The sequence below is a fragment of the Chelon labrosus genome, assembly GCF_963514085.1.
Source record: "Chelon labrosus genome assembly, chromosome: 7".
Classification (NCBI taxonomy): Eukaryota; Metazoa; Chordata; class Actinopteri; order Mugiliformes; family Mugilidae; genus Chelon; species Chelon labrosus.
Genome location: NC_140343.1, coordinates 13,145,099 through 13,172,938, shown reverse-complemented (window position 1 = coordinate 13,172,938; position 27,840 = coordinate 13,145,099). Strand labels below are relative to the sequence as shown.

Sequence of the window (27,840 nt, the reverse complement as noted above, 5' to 3'; positions counted from 1 at the left end):
GACTACATGGTCAAGAACAATGAGATCAAAGATCTGCAATCAAGAAGTGCTCTGTAAAGAATAACACTTTTGCACCGTGAACAAGGTTTTGTTGAGCTGACATGGGGGGGAAAAAAAGACAACACAAAATGAGATGTTTTGTTACTTATCATCATTTCATCTTAAATTACAACAGAAACATTCAGTATGTACAGGAATGTCGTTCTGCACGGTGGCAGCCATGCCCAGTAAAATATGCATACTGTAAACACTGCAACGCCACTCAGTTTAGTTAGAAGCTTATAAGTGTAAAACCAAAAGGGCAAAAAGAAAAATAAGCTTAATTAATTATTGGAAGGTAAAATATGATTTGTTATCGAAATATTCTGGAAAGCAACTGCTGTTAGAATAATAACACGAATACATCATTTCCTCCACCATTAAAAAAAAAAACAACAACCTGAAACTGACTCCTATTCTTCCCAATCTTCATATTGAATCCCAAACCTCATTCTAATCATGAATAAATCAGCAGCATTCAAATTCCAACACTTGAGACACCATCTGAGTTTCTACGTTGTGAACACTCTCTTGAAGGTAACCTAACCACCGACCATAAAAGTTGACCCCCATTTGTTCGTAAACAGATTACTATTTGATACAGGATGTGGTTATAACATTCAGATGTAGGTGGTTCTAGGCGAGCGCGGCTGACACAGGAGCGGCAGGAGGAAGTTCACGAAGACAGTGAGCGCTTCTTCACCTACTAAAGATGCAGCAGGCAGACGAGCACGCAGGCCCTCGGCTGCTCGCTGTGAATGGCCGGTTTTGTTCAAGCTCAAGTACTGCTGGAGCCCGTCCCACACACCAGGAGGAGAAAAGAAGTGAGTCTGCCTTTCTAAAAGACACATTCATCTGTCCTCTTAAAACGGGACAATTTGTGTAAAAGGTGCCATTTATAGTAAATAAATGCAAAGAACAACTCTCACTGCAGGATTTTAGATTTGATCATTTCTTCAGTAGGAAACTGTAAGAGTATTCCACAAGAATAAAACAGTGTCAGTATGTTTTAGGAACAGAAGGAAAATTTAAAATGCCAACCAAAAATGCTCACCCACTCTGTCAATCTAAATGAACCGAAGATTATGTAAAAAGGCAGCTGGAACATTGAGAATTGATATCTTATTTGGTCTTAATAGTTTTGATCGATGACATTTTAAAAAAGATCCTCATGAGTTGTTTGAGGAATCTGTCAAATTATGCAAGCACATAATTATGTCACACTTTATTAATAATCTCCAATTTACATTACACACAGAAAAGTGGGAGAGCTTTGTAGCTTACAGGTCAAATAGAGATGGAATTAGTGTCAGTCATTTATATGAAGACGGTGTGGTCCAACTCCAAAACCCCTGCAATATCCAGGAGGAGTGGTGGAGGCAAACTGCAGCACACAAATCTGACTTTGTTCTCTACTCTAGTTCGCCCTTTATAGGTCAGCACAATGCTAGACAAATAAGCCTGCTAGAAGCAATGTTTCATAAATATAGGCACATTTTTTAAGTAGTCTCTATTTTAAATCACACACAGAAGTGAGGTTCATTGTTATATATCTCTGAAAGAGGGCGTAGCAAATCCACCTAAACCAGTCAGGGGCACATAGAGCTGAAGTTGCCTGTAAGGGTGGCACATACAAGAAGAATAAGTCTCCCTCTTCCCCTACTATCTTGACAAGAAAAACAAATCTCCCGCCACAATAGGCGGGGTTGAGCTGGTCTTAGTGGTGTATTGTGGGACTGCAGAGACAGAAAACTGTCTCTGCTCTAGTGTGCCCTCCTCTGTCTGTTATGGACTGGAGGGCACGTGAATGCCATTCTCCCCGGTGCCCTTGGCCTTGTGCAAAGCAGCTTGTATACGGAAGTGTGTCCGCGACTCCATCGAGTAGTTTTTGTAATTTTGCCTGAAACAGAGCAAGAAGAGTCATTTAGAGTCACACCACCGGTGAAATTAAATCGCAAAACTATTCACAGTGACGTTGAGTAAACCTTAAAGTAAGATTAATCTTTTATTCTAAAACACAGACATTGATTGAACACTATAAAGATTCATGTATAGGTATAAAAAAAAACAATACCAAAAGTGAGTACAGATTGCTTGAATGTGTTTTGCAGGCTGAAAGTCTTACTTGGCTGATTCTAGGAGTTTGATAGCTTCATCTTTTCTGCCTTGCTGCAGGCACAGCAGACCGTGCTCCAGCAGGGCATTAGGAACCAGGTAGTGGTCATACTTGATCTGAGACTCGCTGCAGCAAAAACAACATGGTGGCGGATGTTAAATCAGCATGAACAAAGGCTCACTTTAACTCTTGAGTTGATTATTTTTCCAAGATGAATGTCTTCACCAGAAGATGCACAAGAAAATTCTATCAGGCTTATCGGCTAATCAACCAACGAGAGAATGTCTAGTTTTGTTATGTCTGCAGTGTAGTGTGCATGTCTAGGTATGTGACTTACTTGCAAAGGACGAGTGTGAAGTAGTGTTCAGCTTCTTCATGGTGTCCCAGATGTTTGAGACATAGTCCCCTCAAGAGGCTCAGCAGACACTGGTCATCTATGGAGAACTCCGTTCCTGACAAAGAGTTTATACCACACATATTTAATAATTATATCTATAAATAACATCCATTTCTAATGTGCTTGCATTTAATCAGGAATCTGAGTTTCTTTGGAATCAACTTAAGCTGATTATTTTCAAAAGAAAATCAAATTAGAAATTCATCTTTATGAATGTGGTTAATTGTTTTATATACTTGGATTGCTTTCAAGTTTAGCTTGTGCCTCGTCCAGTGTTTTCAGCATGCCCTCTGTTAGGTCTTTGTGTTTGCCAATCACTGTATAGCCGTTCCAGATGTACATCATCTCCTAGACAATAAACAAACATATGCAAAAATCACGCACAGGCAACAGAAAGGAATTTTGCATTGACACAGGGGGAACATGAAATGTAATTTGTCTGCATCTTTAATGAAGGTTACTATTAAAATTCAGTCTAACTTTAAAGTAGTATGATTTCTGTTTTACACAGGCTTTGCCCTCTGAGGACTGGTGCAGGCTTAGGACGAAGTTAAATACGACCAGGAGACAATAACAACCCATGAACTTAGACCAAATAAATTGAAGGAGCACAAAACTGATATATTCTGATGCATTACTTAAACCAGTTTAAAGAAATGATCTAACACCTGACAGTCAACTGTGTAAAATCCAGTCATGCTGCCAGAAATGTAAAAGCTGTGTGATAGAGCAGGCAGCCATTGTTCAGTACTGACCAGTGGAGGAGCTGGAAGAGGAACAGGATTTTCTGCAAAGTAGCGGCGGGCTTTCCTGATTGCAAACTTCTCTGTTGGTAAAGATTTTCCCGCTATTTTCTGCTTTAGCCCTGGGACCTGCCTGAAAAATAATACGATGTACACTTACATGTCAGTGGTATTGAGAAAACGTACACTGCAAAAAATAGTCGCCACCAAAAAAAAAGGGTCACACACTCTAATATTTCGTTGAAATATAGCTTTAGCTTTAGCTTTGATTACAGCACGCATTCGCTGTGGCATTGTTTCGATAAGCTTCTGAGATGTCACAGTATTTAAAGCCTTCTCCAGCACATCCCAAAGATTCTCAATGGGGTTAAGGTCTGGACTCTGTTGTGGCCAATCCATGTATGAAAATGATGTCTCGTGCTCCCATAACCACTCTTTCACAATTTGAGCCTGATGAATGCTGGTATTGTCATCTTGGAATATGCCAACTGCAGCAACCCCAGATCATAGCACTACCCCCACAGGCTTGTACAGTAGGCACTATGATGGGTGCATCACTTCATCTGCCTCTCGTCTTACCCTGATGCCATGAGCGTGTTGCAAAACACCCACATTTTCAGCAAGGTGATTTCATCCCTCCCACTTTTTCCTAAGGTATTAAACCGTTTGCCCGCCCTGGCAGTGTACCAGCGTACTGAAATGGAGTGCAACTCAGTCCCCCAGACATGTAAAACCCATTGGTCAAGTTAGATTGATTGACAGCAATTCAGCCAATCACAGCCATTTGACCAAACCCACTAGTCCTGGCCGCCTGGGAAAGTAAACAGTTACAAGTTAACACAGAGCTGCCGTCACTCGGTGTTGCAGACAGTGAACAGAGCAGAGGTTTGCCAAAAAAGGAAGAGGCAGCAGAAGACTGACTTCTTTTTCAAGTCAAGTTGTCATGTAAGTGGTTATGTGACAGGAGGGAAACAGAAAGCTAGCTGTCAATCCATAAATGCATTAATTCAATTTTATAGTAGTACATATTCTTGCATTAATGCCATGTAGGTGTTCATTTACGTAACTTAAAGCTATTTGTTGGAGCTTAAAACCTGAAATTATTAAAATTATTGAAATTAATAAAAAGCAGATAAAAAAACAACGGAAGAAAGGAATGTTTCCTCATCAAAAATCAAGGCTGTAGAGGTTTGTTCTAAGTTTACATAAAATATTTCAACACTTCCATGTTCAGGAATATTAACATTGAGTTCTTTATGTAGGATGAGGAAGGGAAGTCCAGGAGTCGGGACAAAGGAGAGCATGGAGAAGATGAGGGAGAGAACAGGAGAGAAGTTGGAGAGAACAGAAAAGAAGAGGGAGAGAACTTAATACCATGCTTAATACCATGGTTTGTGATTGCTTGTGAATATATATCTTGGGTGAAAGAGCGTTGTGCTATAATGTACATTTTGAATGCAATATTATTTGCATATCCTCATGAAGAAAATCTAGAAATGCATTAGTTTTGGAGACTGAATCTAGGTCGCGACTTTTTTTTTGGCCAGGCATTGTATAATATATTGCATGTAATTTCCAAGGCAGTTTAAAACAGAAGGTCCAATCAGATGTTTAATTAGCAAATTAAACATCAATGTTTCATCGTGGTTGCTGTGAGTAGTTGCTGCGTACCTGAACAGAGTTAGGGCAGTTTCCCCAAAGGTTAGGCAATCATCCTGACTCAGCATGCTGAGGTAGGCTGCTTTCATATACGCATAGGTAGCCTAAGGGAAAGAAAAATGTGGTTACTACTGCAAACGCACCTTACATTTTAAAATCAGACGAGGAGAAAAAAATACATCTGTCAGGTACCACTGGGGCACCTGCAGCAGTGGTATTTTTTTATACACTTCTTTGGTGAGCCAAAGGGTCGACGATATTTCTGCTTATAAAAACTTTGAAAATTCATCCACCATCTCTAAGTGGTTATTATGTAGCTGGAGCCTATTGCAGCTGGAACTGGGCCAGAGGTGGAATACATGTTCGCCCAGTTTATCTTGACTTGTCTAACTTTGACTTTGCATTCATTAATTAGCAAGGCCCATAGGGTGGCCCACCTTGGACCATGAGTTCTCCTTGCTGAGCAGGTCAGCGTAGAAGTAGGCCATCTTCCAGTGTCTCTTGTATGTGAAGCACCACATCAACTCCCAGTAGCACATGTGGTGGAACTGCTTCCACTGCTGCTGAGCCTCGCAGCACTCCTCAAAACGCTTTATAGCCTGGTAGAAAGACACAAACATTAAAAAATCTATTGTTCCTAAACGTGCCAGTGATAAGCTAAGAGAAAACAGAAAAAGAGGTGGCGGTTAAAATGTTTGTATTATTATTTTTACTACTTTAGACGTAACTGAACCCAGAATTATGGCTGTATGCCTTTGCAGTTCACATGTAGGTCTGCCAGAACATATCGCAACATGCAAGGAGTAATGGAGTCTAATAAGTGTTTCTGCAGATCATTATCGTGTCAGAGCAGTGGACTTTTGAGTAATTTTAGGAAATGTCATCATTTCATAAATCCATGCAATCAGACATTCGTGTGACATTTTGTATAATATATTTTGCAAGAATATGAATTGTTGACTCACGGCCAAAAATATGTTGGGGTTTTTTTTTTGCGTTTGGTGAAAAGTTCGAGTGGAAATATTCGTAACAAATATGAAGAAATTCTATCTACACATTCCTGATCATTTCACAAGTCCACTTATAACCGAGAATGTGTTTCATGAGATCACTGGGACCTTTGACCACTGAGTTTGTGCCTAATTTGAAGAAACTGCCTCCAGCCGTGGCTGTCGCATGCACAGAGGCGTATCAAAAGAAGCCTATTCAAGTAAGTTTCGGTTTTCATAGCTATATTACATTACCAGCTAACGAAAGTTTGAGAGCACTAGCAGAATTTTCTGAGAACCCTAATCTTGATCATAATCTCTCATTCCATTCTATAAATTCAGTAATGGGAATATCACATGGGAACAGATTAAAAACACTACATGTGAAGTCAGCTATCTCAACACAAACATTAGACATATGGCGTCATTTAGTCACTTTTATTATAGATAAAACCGAGATCGTGTTTGTTGGACTTACAGCATCCAGGTTGCCTTTGATCTCTTCTATTCGTCCGGCAAAGAACAAAAAGATGGATCCCTGGGAAAAGACAAATCACAGTTTATTTGTGAAAATGGCATTTCTAATCATGTGGAAATTCAAAAAGAAAACACAAATTCGTGACAAACCTTAGGATATTTCTTGAGATACGGCTGCAGCAGTTTCTCTGCATCCTCAACGTCTCCTTCTCCAGTGCCTGGGGAGAGACAAAACCATCTGGTATTTATGACTATTTTTATAGTTGTTTGCAGCTGCATATATGCGTGTGTGTGTGTGTGTGTGTGTGTCATTGCTTACCTAATATAAAGCTCATGAATGTGTGATAACAGAGCAGCAGCATGTTACACAGGAAGGACCTGAACGTGCTTTCTGCAGAGCCCTCCTGGAGCTGCTGGAGACCGAACTCCTGCAAGAATACACACAAAACAAAGAGTCTGAATTGAGTCTCCGTTCATGGAGGAGCTGTTGGTCAGTTAACAGTAAAACCAGCACACAAATATAGTCTGCAGAAATGTTCAGTGTTCTTTTAGGCTGCCACTCCAAACGTAGAGAAGTTAGTGACTGGGTTTGTGTGTAAAATATGACACTACATAATAAAAGGTATACAGTATGTTCATATTTGCTGAATTAACTAAAAGATAAATCAGTCAAATCAGTCATATTAACAGCAACCCAAGTAATACCAGGACCGTAGCCTTGAACAACCTTTCATACATGAATTAAATCAGTAGTGAAAGAATCTAACATCGTTCCTTAAGCACAACAAATAATATAAATTCACAGTGCTGAGTAATGGTACAGTCATCAGACGCTATGATCAAAGCAGCTTTCATGTTATTGGCCTGTAAAGTCTTGGGTTTCATTTCATGCTTCCACTGAAGGTAGTGCTGTCAGCTCAGTACTAGTCAGATGAGTTTTACCAGAAATCAAAATTCTTCAACGGACTTTACGGCGTATTATTCTGTCAGCCACGAGAGCTTCCCTTTTCAAGAGGGACCCACCTTATTACCAGAGAAACCGACAAACTCCAGTAGCTTGAGCGTCCGTGTGGGCAACATGGAAATCATCTGCAGGAAGTAGACAAGCAGTGGATGTTAAGAGATTACGTGGCTGTTCTTTTGTTATTAAAACACTGCTGCTTTCCCATTAAATTATCTTGAATTTTCTGTGAAATGATTGCAAGTATTGCTCAGAACGCATTAGCTTTCTGTTCATTAGATTATAGTCAGTGTAGTTTTTAGTATGTTTTTTTTTTTTTTTTCATTTGGATTAGGCTCAAAGGACGTTTCATCAACCCACGAACAAATACAATAAGTTTTTAACTCACTAGATTGAAGGCTCCTACTCCCAGTTTAACACCGCCCTCAAAATGGCCGTGGTTGTCACCATGAGCGTATCCAGCAGAGTGGAGGACAGTGTGAAGCTCTCTGTGAGGTAAAGATCAAGGAAGTCAGTTGGAAGAAAACATTAAAGTGGCACAAATTAATGTGGAACAACTTAAAAGGTCTGCAAGAAAACAGAGAATGATACAAGCCTGCCTATGATACTGGAGATTCTCACTTGTAAGTCTGGTAGCTGTTCCTCACTTTGATTCCCCCTTTGATGAAACTGATCATGTTTTCATCCTGAGTAAAAAAAAAAAAAAAAAAAAAGGAAGTGAAATTTAAACAGAAAATTATCAATGGTGGCAGATTCAGTGGCATATTTATAGCTGCCTTGAGTCTGACCTGAAGGAAGGTGAGTGCTGCCCTCTGCAGGAGGCACTCCGCATAACACACTTCAGCGTGGAGTTCCTCTGAGGTGAAAATGATTATGGCACAGTTATCTTCTGTCTGATAGCCCAGCAGAGCATACACATGCACATATACTATTTTTAACTTGAGCGCGCACACAAACAACGGAAGTTTCAAACTGGCACATTTCACACAATCTCATACATAATAGTTCAAGCGCTCACACGCGCAAACCATCATCCATTATTCTGCACTAAGGTGACACAGTTAACGCATCAGGTTTTACTGACCTTCTGTGAAGCTTTTGGAGAATGATGACTTCTTGCGGTGTCTGTTGACGAGAAAACACAACACCATCATCACCTAAAAGCTTTTTTTTTTTTTTTTACAGCAGCCTTGGACTGTCCCCAATCGCAGAGACCCGACGCGGAGCTGTATCAGGGTGACGTTACCGCAAGAAAAGTTGCTGACTTGGTCACATTAAAAAAAAACAAAAAAAAAAAAACACACACACACACACAGAGGAGGAACGGACTATAATCATCTGGTATCCATTTCCTGGTGGGGGGATTTTATTTACATCACTCTTTTCAGTACAGCCAGTAGATGCGCGGGTGGCCACCGTGCTTTCCCAGACACATTGTTAAACACATAACCCTTTCGCATTGGTCTTGCGTTAAAAAAATGTCAGCTCAAAAGTTTGTTTCCTATCCGCCGCCCCTTGGCGCACGCTGGTCGGCGGTCCACCCTTTGGCTCGGTGCGCCGCTTTGCAGCGCATTGTTAACCCGTCAACTTTTAGGATCTTCTGAGATGGAGAAAAAAACGCAAAAGAGGCGCAGAGAAACTGCGAGAAAATAATAAATAAACTCGCTCTTCAACAGTCTATATTTGCCACGGCAGCGCCTTCATCAGCTCCTCCCGTGGCTGATGACAGTGGTGGTGGTGGTGGTCAGTTTATATTGTAAACGCAGGGGACATTAGCAGACGTCCTTACCACTGGCGGCTATTTATAAGACATTGTGCACACTGACTGGATGAGAAAATAAGCGTAGGTTAGTACTTTTACGTCTTCCATCTTGAACTAAATAATCTGTGAACGTGAGAACACTTTTTAAAACCACCATTCACCAACATTAGCAGTGACTCAGCGAGCAGCAGGCTAAGCTACTGTTTGGCCCAGGAAAAAATGTGTTATCAAGTTTTTATGTAGGCGGTTAGGGACAATGTACAGAAATGAAAGAAAATCACACTTTAAAATTATATCATTTTGTCTATTATTCTATTATGTTATGCCAGTGCAGCTGTGAGCCTCTTTACGAGAGAATCCAATAAATCTATTTGTAAATGTAAAGCCACCACTCCCTAACATGAAAAGTGAGTCAGCGGGTAGAAGGCCTAGGCTAAGCTACTTTTTAGGCCTGGGAAAAAAGAAAAAAGAAAAAAAAAAGAGTTTGGGGCAGTTTTTATGAAGCCTACGTGGTTAAAAGACAATGTAGACTACAATGAAAGGAAATCACACTTCTTAAAATGACATCATTTTGTTCATTGCCAGTGTTACGCCAATGCAGCTGTGTGTCCCTTTATCAGAGAATACAATAATTCTGGACGTGTCTGGAAAAAAAACCAAAAAAAAACACAGTCTCTATTCATGTTTTGTCGAGCTAGGTTGAGATAGCATCCCCAGAAAAGGAGAGACACAGCCAGAGTGCAGGAGGACATAGATTACTTTGCCCGTCCTGAGTCTTCTGTGTTACAGAGCTTTTTGGATCACCACCCACAAGAAAATGCCAGAAATCCAGAAGCACAAAGGGCACTGACCAGTATAAACGGATTAATGCTGCTTTAGGATTCATTACTGTGATGTAGTGGTGGAGTATACATTTTTGTAGTGTTAATAAATTACACTTTTTGGAAGAATTTAATGTGTCCACTCTCACTGATTCTCGTTAACTCACTGCACGGCTTAAAGTACATGGTTTTAAAGAGTTGCACAGCTGGTATACACATTCAAGACACCAAAAAGACCGAAAAGGTTAGGTCTAAGGGTTAGGGTTAAGGTTAACCCTAGTTTTATTGAATGTGGTGGGCCGGTCTGGTCCAAAATGCCAGGGCTGATTTTTTTTTTGTCCCATTCCGCCCCTAATTGTGATGTTACTAACTGGATCCAGTGTTCAAAAGATGCAGCCAATCTGTTGTGACTCCTGTCAGTGACTGGAAAAAAGGTTAAGGTTCCCCCTGGTGGTGGTTTGGAGTTATTGCAGCTATTTGGGCCGACAGTCGCAAAGCTAACGTTTTAGTGTTTTTTTAACATTAGCAAGAGGATAGTTGAGCATGCTATGGCTAATTTTGTTCACTGTTGAGCTTCATTTGTGTTGCATGGGTGAATTTGCATCTTTATTGCTGCATTTTAAGATTATGATTGCTTTTGTGTTAGGTGCATTAATGTGATAACCTCTGCACCATTGCACTTTAGTCAAATAGCTGCTTTCAAATATTGTAAATGTATGTATATACAAGCTACCCCCACTAAGTTTACAGTCCAGTCCATATTTTATTTTATTGTTCTCAGTTTTACATTTACACTTATATTGTTTACCTTGTGTGCTATCTGCAATTATTACTAGTATTTTACTGTATTACCTTTTACTACTGGCTTGTACTATGTACAACTGTGCATGTGACAAATAAAATCTAAAATAAATCTTATCTGTACTGTAACATGTTGTGTTTTTCATCTGTGTTGCAGTTTTACAAAAAATAACTGAGAAGATTCAGTAAAGCAGCTTCAGTCAAATCTACTGGGTCTCTCATTTTGTTTGCTATCTGTCGATGTTCCAATACAATAGTATTGGAACATCAGACTCTTTTTCACCACATTAAAATAAATAAATAAATAAATAGTTTGTCTGTAGCCACCCCTGGCTTTCAGCAGACAAACAATGCTTCTGAAGCAAGAGAGGAACTAAAAAAAAAACGTTGTCACCGTTTATCAGCTGATCGTAACAGCATCATTTGACTGTGGGAAAAGTCTCACCGTTGACAGATAGCCTGCGCCTCCTTCATGGTGTTCCCCGCAACCAGAATGTGATGGGGGTCAAAGGTCATCATGGCCTGCATTTCCAGTATGGTGGCGTAGGTCAGAGCGTGGTACATGCTGTCTTTGGTTCTGCGAGAAGCAAAAAACAACGACAACACATAATATTGCTGTTATACTGCACTGGCCTCGTAACAAGGTTAGATGGATGATAGAAAACATGCTGCGTGTTGTGGTGTGATCACAGAAATGACGAGGATGGAGAAAAAAAAACTTTAACTAAGATGTCATGAAAGATTCATATAATAGTCACTTGAAAAAAACAACAACTCTCTATTGATGTGTTGTTTGTGTGCCTCATGACACCTTCTGTTTAACAAGAGTGGCTTTTGTTTATTTTAAATTGACACATACAAGTAAAAGTGTTTGTGGGTGATCTTGTTTTTGCCTTTCTGGACCAATATACAAAAAAAGAATTTCTTAAATTTATTAAAGATCTGCAACACTCTCGCCATTAATGTGCGGTCTAACTAAAGCTGGTGATTTAAATAGTGTTACGCTTTCTTTATTTACTGTTGGTTTGTGCGTGTAATACACTCAAGCACACATACACAAGGACACGGTGAGCCACATGACAGCCTCTGTTTGACAAGAATAATTCTTGTTGGCTTTAACGAGATAAGGAGAAGTAAAAGTGTTTGGGTCACATACGTCTCTTCCAGCAGATACACCGATTTCTCAACACAAACAAAGTTAAAATAAAGGATTGCCCCGCAACAATTTACTCTCCTATTGGAGTTAAATAGTTTCAATAGCTTTACATGTTCTTTATTTACATGTGTATTGTTTCAAACACACACAAAGAATTTGTGACACACCAACAAGGGTTTAACAGCAGTTGCTCCTATTCATTTTAATGTGATAAGGGCGAGTAAAAGTGCTTGAGTCACACACATTCCTCCAGTAGATATACTCGTTGAACTAGTTAAAAGGTTTGTTGTTCCACTTTCAAACCATATCTCAAAGCAAATTAACTTAAACTAAAGAACTGCAACACTTCTCAAATTAATACACAGTTGTGTGGTTTAAATAGCCTTATGTATTCTTTATTTACCCACATATGTGTCTGAAATACACTCATGCACACAAATCCACACAGACATATGGCAGAATGATTTTGTTAACATAAAGGCAGAGGTGTGTAGAAAGGAATGCTGTCAGTCTGCATGACTGACATTCCTCTCCTGTTCAATAGACTCATGTAGCCGGTCCCTCTGACGACAGTCTGAGCTGAAACCAGTCGTGAACAATATTTGCATGAACATATTATTTCAACCCATTGAACCTGGGGAGAAATACAGACCAGCAAACCTTAATCATTCATAACTTCACTCATATTAATACACACGGTACGTGGGACGAAAATCAAGATATATTGGTTGATTAAAGTGAAGCAAACTGAGATGACAGACATCTGTGTCACTAAAAAGAAGCACATTTGCCATCACAAGCTATTCGCAAAGCTTCAGCCGACTCGACGAGGAAGCAACAGCAGGCAGTCGAGAGGAGGCGGAGGAGCAGACCCGAGAAGCAACGAAATTTGCCTGCCTTACATTTCCATTGCGTCATTCTCATTTATGCAAGACAGCAACTCAAGTTGAGGAACCTTCCAAGATGGAGCCGCGCAGTGAACTCAGCTCATTGTGCCAAGAGTGGCTGGGAATTCTAAGTATTTCACATCAGCCCTTCAGTCTGCATCGGTGATACGAAGGCCATTGTCCATTTGATGGCTCAGGTTACTAACATATTTTCAGCACAATGTCCCATGACTCGAGGGAGGAGCTGCTTTGAAATTTCCTGAAAGCACATGTGGACAGGCAAGCCTTCTATTGTAAAATATGCAGTTTCTGACTAAGTGCATCCGAATCCAGTAGTTTCAGTTGTAATACTTAATTTAAAAGGTTGCATACATGAGTCCTGAAATGAAACAAAACAACTGTCACCATGTAAGCATGGACGGATATAAGCTAAGACAACTTCTTGTCAAGAGGCATCTCTGTGAGTTGTTGTACTGAATATCATATGGGATATATGGCAATGGGGCATGATGGGATAATAACATTGCACTATTAGGGCTCTACTTGGTCTGGTGGCAAGTTTGAACAGAGATCTGGCAAATGCACCTAAGCCTGCTGCTGGATACCGCTGCAGGATTTGATTGCTGATCAAGAAGAAACAACAAATAACACCTGACAGCAAGCGTGTTGCCACAGTGCGCTAAAGGAGCAGCTCTTTGACTACAATAAATACCTGATCTCTACAATATATCAGCTTAAAGGCATAGATTGGTTATGCACAATACGTGCACGGGAACTCTGATCAGAAATATAAAAACATGAGCGTCCTCTGTAAGGTTGAAATGAAGTACAACAAATACTTCATACGTTCTAGATCCTTTATTAGACATACCTCTCTGACTCTGTGGAGACTGTGCAGCAGTTTGTCAACACTTTGTCTTACAGCTTCTTCTGATCATCAGAAAGAATCAAAAGTGTTTTTAATCTTTTTATCCCCAATATTTACTTTTGGACTCAATCAGCCAGATTTGTCTCCCTCTTCTCTTCCACTCAGGCCTCCACTAGTCACTTTGGTTAAGGTTTTCTGTATTTGACGGCCCCCCCATCACAGAATATACACCTTCAGTTCATAATAATTCCCAATTCCTCCTTTGGTCACAGTTCATGACAGGTGATACGTTTCCTGACATGAAACTGAAAAATTATTTTGTGAATCCTGCTTCCTTCTTTACTGCTGACTATTTTATTTTTTATTTTTTAACACACGTACTTCTACTAGAAATATCAAAGGCGGTCTGTGTCCAGTGTCCCGCTCAGTCCATCTGTAAACCTACATGTTTAGTGAGTGCAAAGGAGTGATACAAATCATATGACCTGACTAACATTTTTTTGACAGAGGGAGCAAGTTGAGTCAGTGTTTTGCTCAGGCACACTTCGGCTTCGTCCTCTCCTTTTCAGTGTGTAACTCAAACCAATTTATGCAAAACAAAAAAAAAACTCCCACGGTCAGGCTTCTGCGTGAGAAATATGTCGCATGTCTCAGTTCCTCCTCATGTTGACGAACAAAATAGAACAATAAAAGGGAGACTTTCAGTATCCAAGCTCTCCTTGGGTATGACTATCAATATTTAAACACTGTGAGGGCTAACCTCGTCTTTCTCCCACTGCATGCTGGGATCGGCCATGTGTGTGCGTGCGTTCCACCTCACAGCCGACAGACAAAGAAAAGGAGGCACGAACTGAAGAGGAAGTAAACACAAGTGGATCTGCGTGGGTTTCACATTTTTTTGGGCTCCTTGTTTCCCACAGAGAGGTCTTTCAGGGTTTCTCTTTAACGCACATTTCAGCAGACATCCTCACTTTACATACTATAATGTACAGTATTCTCAAGTTTGTGACATAATCCTGTTTTGTTCCTCACAAAAACCTTTTTTTTTCCTGAGGAACAAACTGCGAATAAGGCTGCAAATTTGTAAACCAACACTTTCATACGTACTGCCTCCCTACTGAATTATTTTGTTAAACTAATTACAGGCCACGGCATCATGAAGAACTGTTCCCCTTTGGGAAGTCAGCCAGCAGTTTCCGTAACATCTAAACAGTGGAATTTACTGCTAGCGGCTATTACAAAAATCAGTGCTTATCAAAACCTCAGCTGAAGCTGTGGCTCAATCAAAGATTTGAATATTAAGATGGACTTGCTTCCTGCCGCCCTTTTCTGCTGCCTTCCCATCATCTGTTTTATTTGCTCTTGTCTTTGAACTGGTTTGGGTACCACTGTCTCTGAAGTCATGTTATTCTAACTTTTTTATTTTATTTTTTTGCTGTTTAAAAGTTGGTCTGGGGCAACCGGATGAGTTTTCTCTTGGTTGTTGAGAACTGTCCTGGTCCAATAAAATTACTAAATAAAGTGAAATCCCCTAGCCTTTTTTTCTGGCGCTCCTAAAGTGCAGATCCATGTTGCAAATCCAACAACCTGGGCTCAAAAAAAGCTCCAAACATGTAAACACGTATGCGCAACTGAAGGTGCATTTTACTGACTGTAAAAGGAAGAGACGAGTGTGAAGAGTATCAGGACAGACATGAGGACACCAACTGGGCTGACAGACTGCCAAGCATCAGGTGGCAGCAGCTAGAGGCGTTGCCATGGCAGAGTTAGACAGATTGTCATCAATCTGATGGAATATTTCACAAATTGCATTTCAGCTGGCGAAGCATGTTGTGCTTATGACACCAGGACATTGAGACTGAGGTAAGGGATTAAGCAAACTAAAACGCAGAGCTAAAAACACGAAGAAAATACCGGTAACAACTTCACCGAGCACGCAATCTAGCCATAGTGCCAAATTACAAACACAAAGTAGTGGCTGACAGGAAACTGATCTCATGTCTCGCTCTAAGCCAGCAATGAAAAGAAGAAACTGGGTCTAAGGAGTGGCCCACGGCCTCAGAGAGAAGAGATAGAACGCTGAAATAATAGCATCAGTGTGATAAAGGTACTCAGAGAACAATGGAGTAACCTGATGACGCAGTGCTGGAACACAAAACTGTGGCCAAGCGTGCGATTCAGGAGAATTTGTGACTCAAAGCAACACGTCAGTCATGTAAAGCCTTGGCCCTGATGTAGATACTGTATATGTACTACTGTATATGTAACCAGAGTGGCCCTTTAGGGTTTAAACTCTAAAGGGCCACTCTGGTTATTTTTACTTTCAACAAAGTGTGTGATTCACAAAAGCAATTTTAAACAAAAGGATTATGAAATCATTGCAACAGAAGATCCAGCCTTACTCCAACTAATCCAGACTCGTCTACGCAGTGAAGACTTTACATCAATCCCAGAACAGTATGATGACATCATGAACTTTTGACCTTCCTGCGTTTCATTATTTTATCTATTTGACATCTGTGTGAATTTTGAGACAAATTCTTTGGCAAAAGACGCGTCTTGTGAGGTGACCGTTGACCTCTGGGCGCCAAATTTGAATCAGTTCCTCATCTTTGAGTTCAGATGAATAGCTGCACCAGGTTTAAAGACATTCACAAGTATTTGCAGATACAGACGGGTGGAAAACCCCAAACCAGAATGCATGAAAAGGCATGAAAAAATAAGTTAAAGGTTATATGAAGTTTGATCTCATTCCTCTATTGACAGCAAGAGGGTTCTTTCTATAAAACATCCCTGACCTTCAAATATGGAGTAACATGACGACATCAGCGTAGTAAAAACAAGAATCTGTCGCAATGCTAGCAGCTCTGTGAGACTAGATTTTAGGCCCAGCAGGGTGTTGAGCTAAATGTCAGCACCAGAAGCTCACAATGAAAACTCAACCAGCCAATGAAATTCAGCCATTCATTATGTGTGAGGAGCCTCCTGTCCAGATGTTAACATTCAAACAACTAAAAATACGAAAAACACAGACGCTTCTTTGCAGAAAAGCGCTCTGTACGGGCTCCAGTTCATTTTATATATCATGTGTATACATACTGTGTATATACTGTTCTAAAAAGCACAGAGCCAGGTGAGAGAGAGTGCTCTTACCTGCATCGGAGCCGGGTCTGTGCCTCCTCAAAGTTATTTCTGAGGAACAGATCCAGGGCGGCCATGCAGTCCTCCAGAGCCAGCGTCAGGTCTGAGCGCGAGCACCTGCAGAACCAAAATAGACACAGAATCAGAATGAGAAGGGGCTAAGAATTATGCTTTAAAATATCATCAGGAACAAATGCAAAGATGGTTTGAGGAAGTCTAAGTTAATTATTGGACATTAATGGACAAAAATGTGATATATAGTGTACACGTTTAGAGTCGAAAACAAACATTCTGGACACAATTTTACAAGTCAGATTAGACGGATATAACATACTGTAGTTACTTTTCCTTTCATTGCAACTGAGGTATCTAACAAAAACATATTCCACCACCCCCTCAAAATCAAAATAATCTCTGTTTACTGACACATTCCTCTGTTATTAAATCCACTGCAGTCGTGCTCCACTTCTGAAAAAAAAAATAGAAACTAAAACGCGTGCAGACTGAGCCAGACAAGCAAAGTGGCTGGAGGCAGTGTTTGGCTGTTGATGTTGTTTGTACCACACCGCAAATTACAGATCAGCATGAATTACAGCTCGTACAGCCACTTACATTTATAAAAAAAAAATAATAATACAAGCTCTTTTGATACAGTTTTGAATAGAATAGTCTATTGTAGGTGCAGAAGAGATGTCCCTAATGATGGATGATAATGTTGTTTTGTATTTATCTCATGGCGCACATGACCTTCATGTCACAAGTGATATGTGGCCAAACTGGCCACGTGCTCTGTACTTTCGTCACAAGGCTCACCCTGCTTGGATTGCACTGTACTTACAATTAAACTGCATAAGTTCCTACTTCTCCACCTCAGGGTGTCAACACGACACAGTATGTGAAAAACACACATAATGAGCAGAAAAGGGGAATTAGGTTAACGTCTCTTAACATGAAGCTGATTCATTTCTTTGGCTTGGATTGGGACATACTTGTTTTTACAGAGAATTGTGAAAATAAAAATGTATTTCTTAGATTCATGGCAAACTACGTCATGAAGTGTTGCCGTATTTTCCTTTTTTTTTTGAGGTTTCATGCAAAGCTAGTTTCTGCAAGTTCTGCACCACGACTGCTCGTCACTTACTTCTAAGTAAGCCGGGACACAGCGTCAGTGTCAGGCCGTGCAGCCTCTTTAACGCAAACTTTAGCGTGTCCGCAGCAAACCTCAAAGAGACGCGCGCAAGAATAGACGAGAAACTGAGAAGAAACGACTGCCGTAACTAACAGACTTTGCATTCCTGCTCATTAGAAACACAGAGGGCTAAACTGAAATCAAACACACACACCACCACCACCACCACGATAAAGGAGGACAGCTCCGACTAATGACATGCGGGTGACTGCTGCATTCACCATATGACCAGCAGTGAGCTTCCTCGCTGCAGCCAAGACAACTGCTGCCGGGGAGACGTACGCACCACAATGATCCTCATCTATCACTGAGTATGACACGTCTCTTTAAGATTTCCTCATTTTACTAATACAGTGATAACTCAGTAATTTAGATCTGTAACAAAGTAAAAGCACCAATACTGCAATGCAAAAATACTCCATTACATGTAAAAGTTGTGCATTCAAAAAGTAAAGTAATAGCAGCTTTAAACGTACTTAAGAGTATTACAATAAAAGTAGTAGTTTATTCCCTTTGACGGATATATTATTATATATGAGATTACTGCATGTTTAAAACTGAAGCATCAGTGTGTGAGCAGAGTGTTACTGATTTCAACAACGGTTTTATACTTGGCAAACAAATCTGAGATGATCGATGGGAGACGATAGCCGAGATAACACATCATGTTCGGTGTATTTACTGAAAGGAAACCATGTGAAACGCTCAGAGGGGGAATTCACTTTTGGATGGAGCTCTCAGAAGCTCATAACATAAAGTAAATACGACTCTGAAGTTTGGAAACCTTGTTAATCGTGCTAAATATTCATGTAGCAGCTTGTAATTCGCTTGTCAAATGAATGCAATAGGTTTACTATCATGTGAAAATAAAGGAGTCAATGACGCAAACATTAATAATCCTAGAAGGAAATTTAAACCGCGTCACATGTCTTTCCCCTCAGTGGCCTTTGACTAAATCAAACCAGTCCAACCGGCGCTTTCTCCATCGTATCACTACAGTTTTCTCTCTGTGTGAGTCAAGGTACAATGACTGCCCACTGTCACTTTCACTCAAAGTGACAGTAAAGCTATCAATGAAACATATTTGTTTTCTCAGTGTTCATGAATTGAATCTTGGTTGACACACCTATACAACACTGCATGGAGTGGAAGTGCACTTTTTTTAAGAGAAGCCGGGTACCGGAAAGGAGGTTAAGTACAGTTAATGTGGCACTGTGAAACCGCATCGCTTTTTCCTGTCTGCATGTGTTCGGTGGACGGGGCAGCTTTAGCAGTGAGAGATGAATCCGCATGCTCGACAGTACGCCAAAACTGCTCAGTGTTTTTTTTTTAGGGAAACAATTTCAGGGTGCGGGAACAACACGGGGATCTGGAGGTCACATCTCTCGGGGGGCAATGTTGTCCTTCTGGCACCGTGAGCGCCAGCAGCACGCAATGAACATTTTTTGTGGCGCAGCTAGAATGCGGAGCAGCGTCTCCAAATCTGAGGTCGTGCTTCTCTCCTGGAAAAGGATGTTATGCTCCCTTCAGGTGGAGGATGTTAGTCTGTCCCAGGTGGAGGAATTTAAGTGCCTCGGCGTCGTGTTCGAGAGCGATGGAAAAATGATTATTATGTCGACTGTAGGTTTGGTGCAGCTCTTGCAATGATTGCAGTTGCTGTACCTTGCCTTACTGATGTAGAGGGAGCTAAGCCAAAGCACTCGCTTTAAAATTACATCTCTACTCTCCTACGGTCGTAAACTTTGGAACCAGAAGAAACAAGATTAAGGAAACAGGAAACAACTCAAATAAGTTTTCTCTGCGGCCTATCAGGGCATGACCGGGACTTGCTAGAGGGACTGGAGGATCTGGAGAAAGCTACACTAGATAGGGAGGCTGGGGGGGGTCTCTGTTCAACCCATTACTAACCGACCCAGAAATGGAATAAGCTGTTTGGAGAATCCCTTTATTCATCCTAGTCCTGCACCCCCCAAAATTTTCAAACTCCAACCAAGCCCTGACCTCATTTATTTCACATTAGAGTGACCTGTTGAATACAGGCTGCAAAGATAATCCAGTAAATAACACAATCTAATGGTATATTGGCCAGTGTCTTTACTTATCTGACGAAAACAAGACACTTTAACTAGCTGGTACATGTGCGTGTCACATAACAGCTCTAGAGAAAGATTAAAGACTCACTGATCATTATTATGTTTACAGATTCCTGTTGCGATCAAGGTAGAGATTTCATCAGTAAACTAAGAGAAGTTTCCGCGCTGCCAAGATTAATGAGGGCCGACAATCGGTGGCTTCATCATTTCCTTATAGCTGGAAAACCAACTCAACTGGTACTGCCTCACTGGAAAACAAGATTCTGGCAGGTCTACACGGTGAACACTATCTCGAGGCTCGGGGACATGGAAAAGAAAATGAAGCAGCTCGCAAAAATTCTCACACAGTACAGGACTGTGTCTTTTAAACAGAGGGAATAAGTGGCAGTTGTGTGTAGAGGAAGAAGGGGTATGACAGCCACCAAACAAGGAGAGTCCATCGGGTTCAGGATGTGCATACTACGCATTGTCTTGATAATTTAATTTAGCTTCAAGTCAGCAAGACTGAAATTCTGGGTTGATTTCTCCAGAGGGCAACTTGCACAATGATAATCATTATTGGGCAAACGCACACAAAGACACACACATAAAACCCTTTAGCACACTAACACTATTCATTTACACACCACTGCATGTACATGTGCATACACACACACACACACACACACACACACACACATGAAAGCACTTCCAGGAGTGACGAAGCATTAGATTATCAGCTGTGGTTCGCAGCGCTTTCAACACATTAATAGCAGCTGGTCTAAGATGTCCAGAGGCCTCGTCGCGTCAAGCTGTGACACAAAAGAGCCGAGCAGCTTCAACAATAAACTGAGCGGGTTTGTCCACATGCCTGAGTGTCAGCGCGTGCACACACATTTTCCCATCACATGACAAGCACACAGGTATTACAGAGCATCTTTCAGAGGGCGACCGAACGACAAAGACACGTCATCCCAACAACGCAGCGAGTACCTTACCCGTTTGACAGAGCTTCATCCTCTCCTGACATTTTCATCTGGCAAAGTGTGTGTGTGTGTAAAAGAGAAACAGAGAAAGAGACAGAAGTGAGAGATAAAGAAAAATTGCAGAAGTGAACGTGAGCCCGGGGGCCTTTTCCAGCAGTGCAGTGTAATGGTCTGTGTCTCTGTGGCAGCAGAAACAAGAGCAGAAGCAGCAGCAGAAGGGCAGGCTGGTGAAAGAGCAAGAGAAAGAGAGAGGGAGAGATAGAGAGGGGGACGACTGAATGAGAAAGGAGGGGAGGAAGAGAGAGGAGGAAGGAGGTGGGACAACAGCAGCCCTTAATAAGATTGGGATGACTATCACACATGAGGAGAGAATACACAGTCTATCTGGGATGCCTCTAACACACACACACACACACACAGACACACACATAAAGCCTGTCCCACCTACTTCCGATCATCACCCTCATGCTACACATTGCAGTCTGTGCTCTGATTGGCTGGTGCTAAATAGAGGGTGGAGCTAAAATCCCCACTGTGGATTTATTTATTTATTTTTTTTATATAAGACATCAATATTTAAAAACTAGGAGGAAGAAAATGGCTAAAAGAAGAATGACGAGGCTTTCTTTCACTGCCAGCATAAGAACGTGGACGCTTCAAGTGGCCGTAGGTGAAAAGGACAGTGAGGCTTTAAAGGTGGGATAAGAGATTGCTGATGCGCTCTGGTCAGGTCTGCTGCTGCAGCGGCAGAGACTGAACACTGCAGCGAGCAGGGAGTCCAGAAATAGGAGGCACAGATGCAGCGCCGCAGCTCATATGGTAGACGTACAATGTGAACTTCTAAATGAAGGAGCTCTGCAGATTTACCACATTAAATAACAACTTGCTTGCCACTCACCCCTGGCACGTGTGAGCGACTGTGTATGTGTGAAGAAGCGTTATGAGAGCGAATCAGCTATGGCTCAGAGAAGACCGTCTTGACCCACACGGACAGTTTAAACTCAGTAGCACTGGTAATTAAAGATGTGCTGTGCATGACAAATGGGTCTTTATGACATATATACCGCGGGAAACCACTTTATGTAGGAGTTACACTTCATTTAGCTTCATTAGTTTCAGGGTCCTGCTACTGGTCCCTTACGAAGCTTAAATGGAAAATGGGCCGTGACTGCTGGAATTAGTAAGAGCTGTGTCATTGCTGCTATATCCAGAAATATCCAAAGTTATCCATAGATGCAAGCTTTTTGAAAATCAAATGAACACACCCTCTGTTTGAGGCTTTCCAAGTTCCAGTGTAATTCTCACAGAAATGTTTCGTCATTTGGCTCAGACAAGGAAGTGAGAGAAAGAAAAGCAACATATCCTCACATGTGAGAAGCTAAAATATGGAAATGTTATTTTATGAATAAATGTACTTTCGGGCGGCACAGTGGCATGGTGGTTAGCACTGCTGCCTCACAGCGAGTTCCGGGTTCAAATCCATGGGCCGACTGGGAATTTCTGTGTGAAGTTTGCATGTTCTCCCTGTGTCTGCATGGGTTCTCTCTGGGTACTCCAGCTTCCTCTTAATTGGCCGTAGGTGTGCGTGTGAATGGTTGTCTGTCTCTCTGTGTTAGCCCTGCGATGGACTGGAGACCTGTCCAGGGTGTACCCCACCTCTCACCCGATGACAGCTGGGATAGGCTCTAGCCCCCCCGCGACCCTTCACAGGACAAGCGGTTACAGAAGATGAATGAATGAATTAATGTACTTTTAATAACTTTAAGTTTGTTATGCTATGCTATGCTATGCTATGCTATGTTGTTATGTTATGTTATACTGTTAAGTCATACTATGTTATGCTATGCTATGCTATGCTATGCTGTTATGTTATAGTGTTATGCTATGTTGTTATGTTATGTTATACTGTTAAGTCATACTATGTTATGCTATGCTATGCTGTGCTATGCTGTGGGGTGTTGTGTTGGGTCACAGAAGATGAATGAATGAATGAATGTACTTTTAATAACTTTATTAAGTTTGTTATGCTATGCTATGCTATGCTATGCTATGCTATGTTGTTATGTTATACTGTTAAGTCATGCTATGCTATGCTATGCTATACTGTTATGTTATAGTGTTAAGTTATGCTATGCTATGCTATGCTATGCTATGCTATGCTATGCTATGCTATGGGGTGTTGTGTGTTGGGTTACAGAAGATGAATGAACGAATGAATGTTCTTTTGATAACTTTCTTAAGTTTGTTATGCTATGCTATGCTATGCTGTTATGTTATATTGTTAAGTTATGCTGTGCTATGCTATGCTGTTATGTTATATTGTTAAGTTATGCTATGCTATGCTATTCTGTGTTGTATAATAAGTTATTCAATAAAATACAGTGTTACTCTATGTAATGTTACTGCATATGATCTTAGCCACATATCAAACTCCTCTCCCCACAAAGGCACAAAAACAATAGACACAAAGCGGCCACGTTCTATAGCACCCGTACACACGCTATTAGCCACCCGGCAGCATCTCAAAAGCATAAAGTCCAACCTCGTGACAATGTGCTCATCAAATATGACACACTTTTCTCTGCTGTGAAAGCCCATAAAAACACAATCACAAGGGTAAAGCACTTTGGCCAAGCACAGATGCACGAGGGGAGATCCATTACTCTTTACAGAAAGCAATAAAAATAAATGCTTAATTGTTGCTTTTATCTTTGTCTCTGCTATTAGAAGACCTATGAGAGTAATTGGTTTAAGGCAGGGGAAATATGATGCCAGAAACACTACTATTTAAACCTTAATTTTTAAATAAAATAAATATCTATATCCGTTAAGTACAAAGTAGTGTGAAGTTATAACGCAATAGTTAATTTAAGTTATTTACAAGCTGTCGGTCTCTTTGGTAAAAAACATTCAATGAATGTCCAAAAAATACACTAGTGCTCATCATACCTCCAATAAGCAACAGGTATGTGTTCACACTTATAACTTGACAGAATGAGTTGAGAGATGATGTTATTCTCGGGTTCTCTCTGTGAATTATTGATATGATGAACAGCAGGAGAAGCTGCGTTCATATCAGTGACCTTCTTAAGTTTATTTCAGCAGTGGCTTGCAGTCTGCTCACAGCGGCTTCCTCTGACGCAGGGCTTCACACATCATAATACAGGAAGGTTATTATGAAGAAGAGTTCACAGTCTGGTCTTACTCATTTGATGGATTCGTCGATTGCGGTGCATTCTTGTTGTCCTGCAGCTGTAACCTAAGACAGAGGAACAGAAATTGAGGCTGATTAGGGGAAAGAAGGGCATCTCAGGGGATGAAAACCAGCTGAAAGGTCGGCTATTGTTTGAGGAACACGATCGTGAGAGCCATACAAATATGGACACTGATATATGTGGACACTCCCAGGCTGCTTGTTTCTTGACAATGATTTGCAGATATTAGCGATCAGGCTGATTCGGGAGTGCATTTTGCTGACATTTGGTGGTGGTTAAATTTCAAAGTAAAAGATCGAAGTATGGACTCACCGACTTACATCAACTCCACGACGCTGGCAACTTTAAATCATTTGCACAGCTATTGGAGAAATTTAAGCTACCAAGCACAGATTTCTTCAGGTACTTAGAGTTAAGGGATTTCTTATTAAAACACAAAGACTGGGTCAAAGTTGAAGAATTGTTAACAATAAATTTGAATAACACTGCACAGATTAAAGTGAGGTGGGAAATTGATTATTAATTCCAACATAATACATGATATGTGGGAAGAAGTATGTACTGAAGCACATTTGGTAACTAATTCAAATGTATGGATGGAATTTAAATGGAAGGTAATCATGAGGTTCTTACGGCTAAACTTGGCACTACACACTCAAATAAATGCTGGAGAAACTGTAGCCCACACATTGTCAATCAGATCCACATACTTTGGTTATGTACGAAACTGGAAACGTTCTGGGAAGAAGTGTTTGAAACACTTCAATGAAGTATTTGGTGAAGATATTACAATGGGACCAGTGGTGGCTCTACTAGGTCTATTACCAAGAGGCATCGAAGGAAGAGCCAAAAAAATATCTTTTACAGATACTACTAGCAACAGCAATTAAATGCATTACAGTAATGAGGCCTGACTCTCCAACATACAACATTCGGACTGAAAAAATAAAGGAAAAATATCAAATGGAGCAAATGACACACTCCCTGAGACTCCAAAAAGATATAGCCACTAGAAGGTGGAGCCCGATCTATATTATTAATCTGATATTGATTTATTTATTTTTATTCTATTTTCTTATCTTATTTTGTTTCATTCCCATAGTCTCCGTCTCCCTTTATCCTATAAGCACTACATTGCACTGGAAAACTTAAAAAACAGCAGATATGATATGATTCTGTATGTATGACACTTACTTGAAGTCTGTGATGATGGGATCCATGCCTGGATTATTTACGACCGACAACCTGACAATAAATAAATAAATAAATAAATAGTATTAGCACTGTGAGCAGTCGTACGGAGAAGATAAGAAGTGTTTCACGTGAACGTACTGGCTGGGGGAGTTCGGGCTGACAGGGATGTCTTGTGCCTCCATGGTGTCCCTGCGAAGAGGTCAAAGGTCAGTTTAGCGAGAATGTAATGAGCGGATGAAAGGATCTCATGATGGTGAGAGGAGGACGTTAGCTAGCTTACTGGAAGTCTGAGCATCTGAGTAGGACTCAAGTCTCCTGTTCATGTTAAGAGACTTCATGTGTAAGTGAATACACTGTTACCCATTAAGTTGAAATACTTTTGTCTTTTTATTCCTATTGATATGAGTTATACTGTCACAATCATTTCATGAGAAGAGCTCAATCCATTCCTTCAAAAATATTCAATTTTAAACCCCACTAAGTGTAAATTAACTACATATTACCAATACATATAGTATTAATAGCAAAATAAAGTGGTTCTGATATAAAACTGTGGCTGCTATATTACATTAATTAACAATAATGCCACTGCATATAGTGAGGATACAGAAAAAACTAAGTGCAGTTTGGAGTCTATCCAGAAGTTAGTTAATTATACATTACATTTTACATTAAAAGCTTGTTATTATTGATGTGTGAATGTGTAAAAAGGATGTGAGTGATCAACCAAAGGACAACAACATCAGTCTGGTTGATCATGAGGTGGTTCAGAGCGGAAATAAACACATTTTCAGGCTTTTGTCTACTTTCTGTAGAATATTAGACACATTTTTCTAATTGTGGGGCCTCAAACATACATTAAAATCAAATCATCTTTTCGTTTTTTTTTCACATGGAGCCAAAAGGGTTGAGAAACACTGGGTTAGTCTGTGACACCAAGTGTTTTAAGCGTTTGTTGAGTTTATAAAGCTATAAAGGGATTATTTCTGTCAGAGAAATGAAGGTAAACATACAGCACTTCCCTCTGGCTAACAGCCAAGAACACAAATAAGCATAAAATGGTAAATCCTAAAGTAATTTAATAGCTGCAAATGTACTTCAATAGTACCTTGAATTGGCATTAGCTGAGTTAGATCATGCTTTCATTAGTATATGTAGTGATCACATGAATCAGTTTTTATTAAATGCCTGCTCACTGCTTATTGGCTCTAGTCCTGATTGACAGGATCATGAATGTAATGTTGTCTAACAGGCTGCAGACTAGTAACAAAGGATTTACACTCCTGAAAGACCGATAACAAACATCTTCTATAGTTTTTCGTTTTGCTTTAAAAAAATATGGGACTGTAAAAGATGCATCTTTTCTGTAACTCAAATGAATAACCACCTGCGGGCTGCACAGACACATGATGACAACATGATTAAAGAAGAAGTGCGATTAAATCCGCACCGTGGAGACAGACAAGTACCGACAGAGCCAGGACGCGCAGTGATTTCTGAAAGCTTTCCCCGTCCCTTACTCACTTCTTGCGGTCATCTTTCTTCACGCTTCGCCTCCAGCCGGTGATAAAACTCATTCCACAGCGCTGGGGGATCCCGTTAAAACGGCGGAAGACTGGACTGCGGACAGAGCGGCTTTACACTGCGGGCATGGGTGAGCACACACTAATTACACACACACACACACCGGCAGGCTGGAGTGGAGAGGAGAGGACGGAGGCGGCTCACACTCAGTTCACACGGACGCGAATGAAGGGGGAGCCGCTGTGGAGCGTCTTCCTCCTCTGTGACGTGGAAAGGTGCGCTACTGCTGTCATCACCATAATTATGACTCTCACATTTAAATGAACGGGAGTGCGGCCGCTGGCTGCATAGTCCTAAAGCCCGCCATATTAAAGTTTAAACCAAGGTTCCCCCCAGCTAAAGCATGCTGACACAAGCAAATAAACACATACACTTAACAATACTCTTTTTAAAATATAGAATTTTAGTAATATAGTAATATTAGTATATTTAAAAGATAAACCACATGCCTGTTGGTAGTACAGAGAATAATTACTAAATTATGTGTACTTTTATTTTGAAACCACCTCTATGTGGGACTCTACGATAAAGATATATATGTTTTTATTGTTTTGGCCTTGTTAAAGTTTGCCATTCCTCTCATACTATATAACGTAATAATACATAATATACAGTATATAACAAAATTACAGTCTGAAAGATATATTCACTGATCAGCCATTAAAACCGCTGACAAGAGAAGTAAATAACACTGACCATCATGTGACCTGGCATTAGTGTGGGCGTTACTTAGAGATGTACCACCCACCTAGACCAGACCAGGCACCCCCACCCCATAGAAAT

General features: G+C 40.6%; 1 protein-coding gene across 1 annotated transcript; it reads right to left on the bottom strand.

Moving 5' to 3' along the window:
* Window positions 1–52: 52 nt before the first annotated feature.
* Window positions 53–27,207, bottom strand: ttc39a (tetratricopeptide repeat domain 39A). The gene is made up of 21 exons (XM_084548776.1): window positions 26,998–27,207; window positions 25,612–25,662; window positions 25,474–25,524; window positions 24,270–24,323; window positions 16,830–16,934; window positions 11,211–11,342; window positions 8,466–8,506; window positions 8,170–8,237; window positions 8,003–8,067; window positions 7,770–7,869; window positions 7,444–7,509; window positions 6,740–6,848; window positions 6,571–6,638; window positions 6,422–6,481; window positions 5,392–5,553; window positions 4,967–5,058; window positions 3,308–3,428; window positions 2,789–2,900; window positions 2,493–2,607; window positions 2,165–2,281; window positions 53–1,939 (listed from the first exon to the last, which is right to left on the bottom strand). The coding sequence occupies exons 1-21, from the start codon at window positions 27,048–27,050 to the stop codon at window positions 1,825–1,827; spliced, it is 1,857 nt and encodes a 618-aa protein (XP_084404902.1). The 5' UTR covers window positions 27,051–27,207; the 3' UTR covers window positions 53–1,824.
* Window positions 27,208–27,840: the final 633 nt, after the last annotated feature.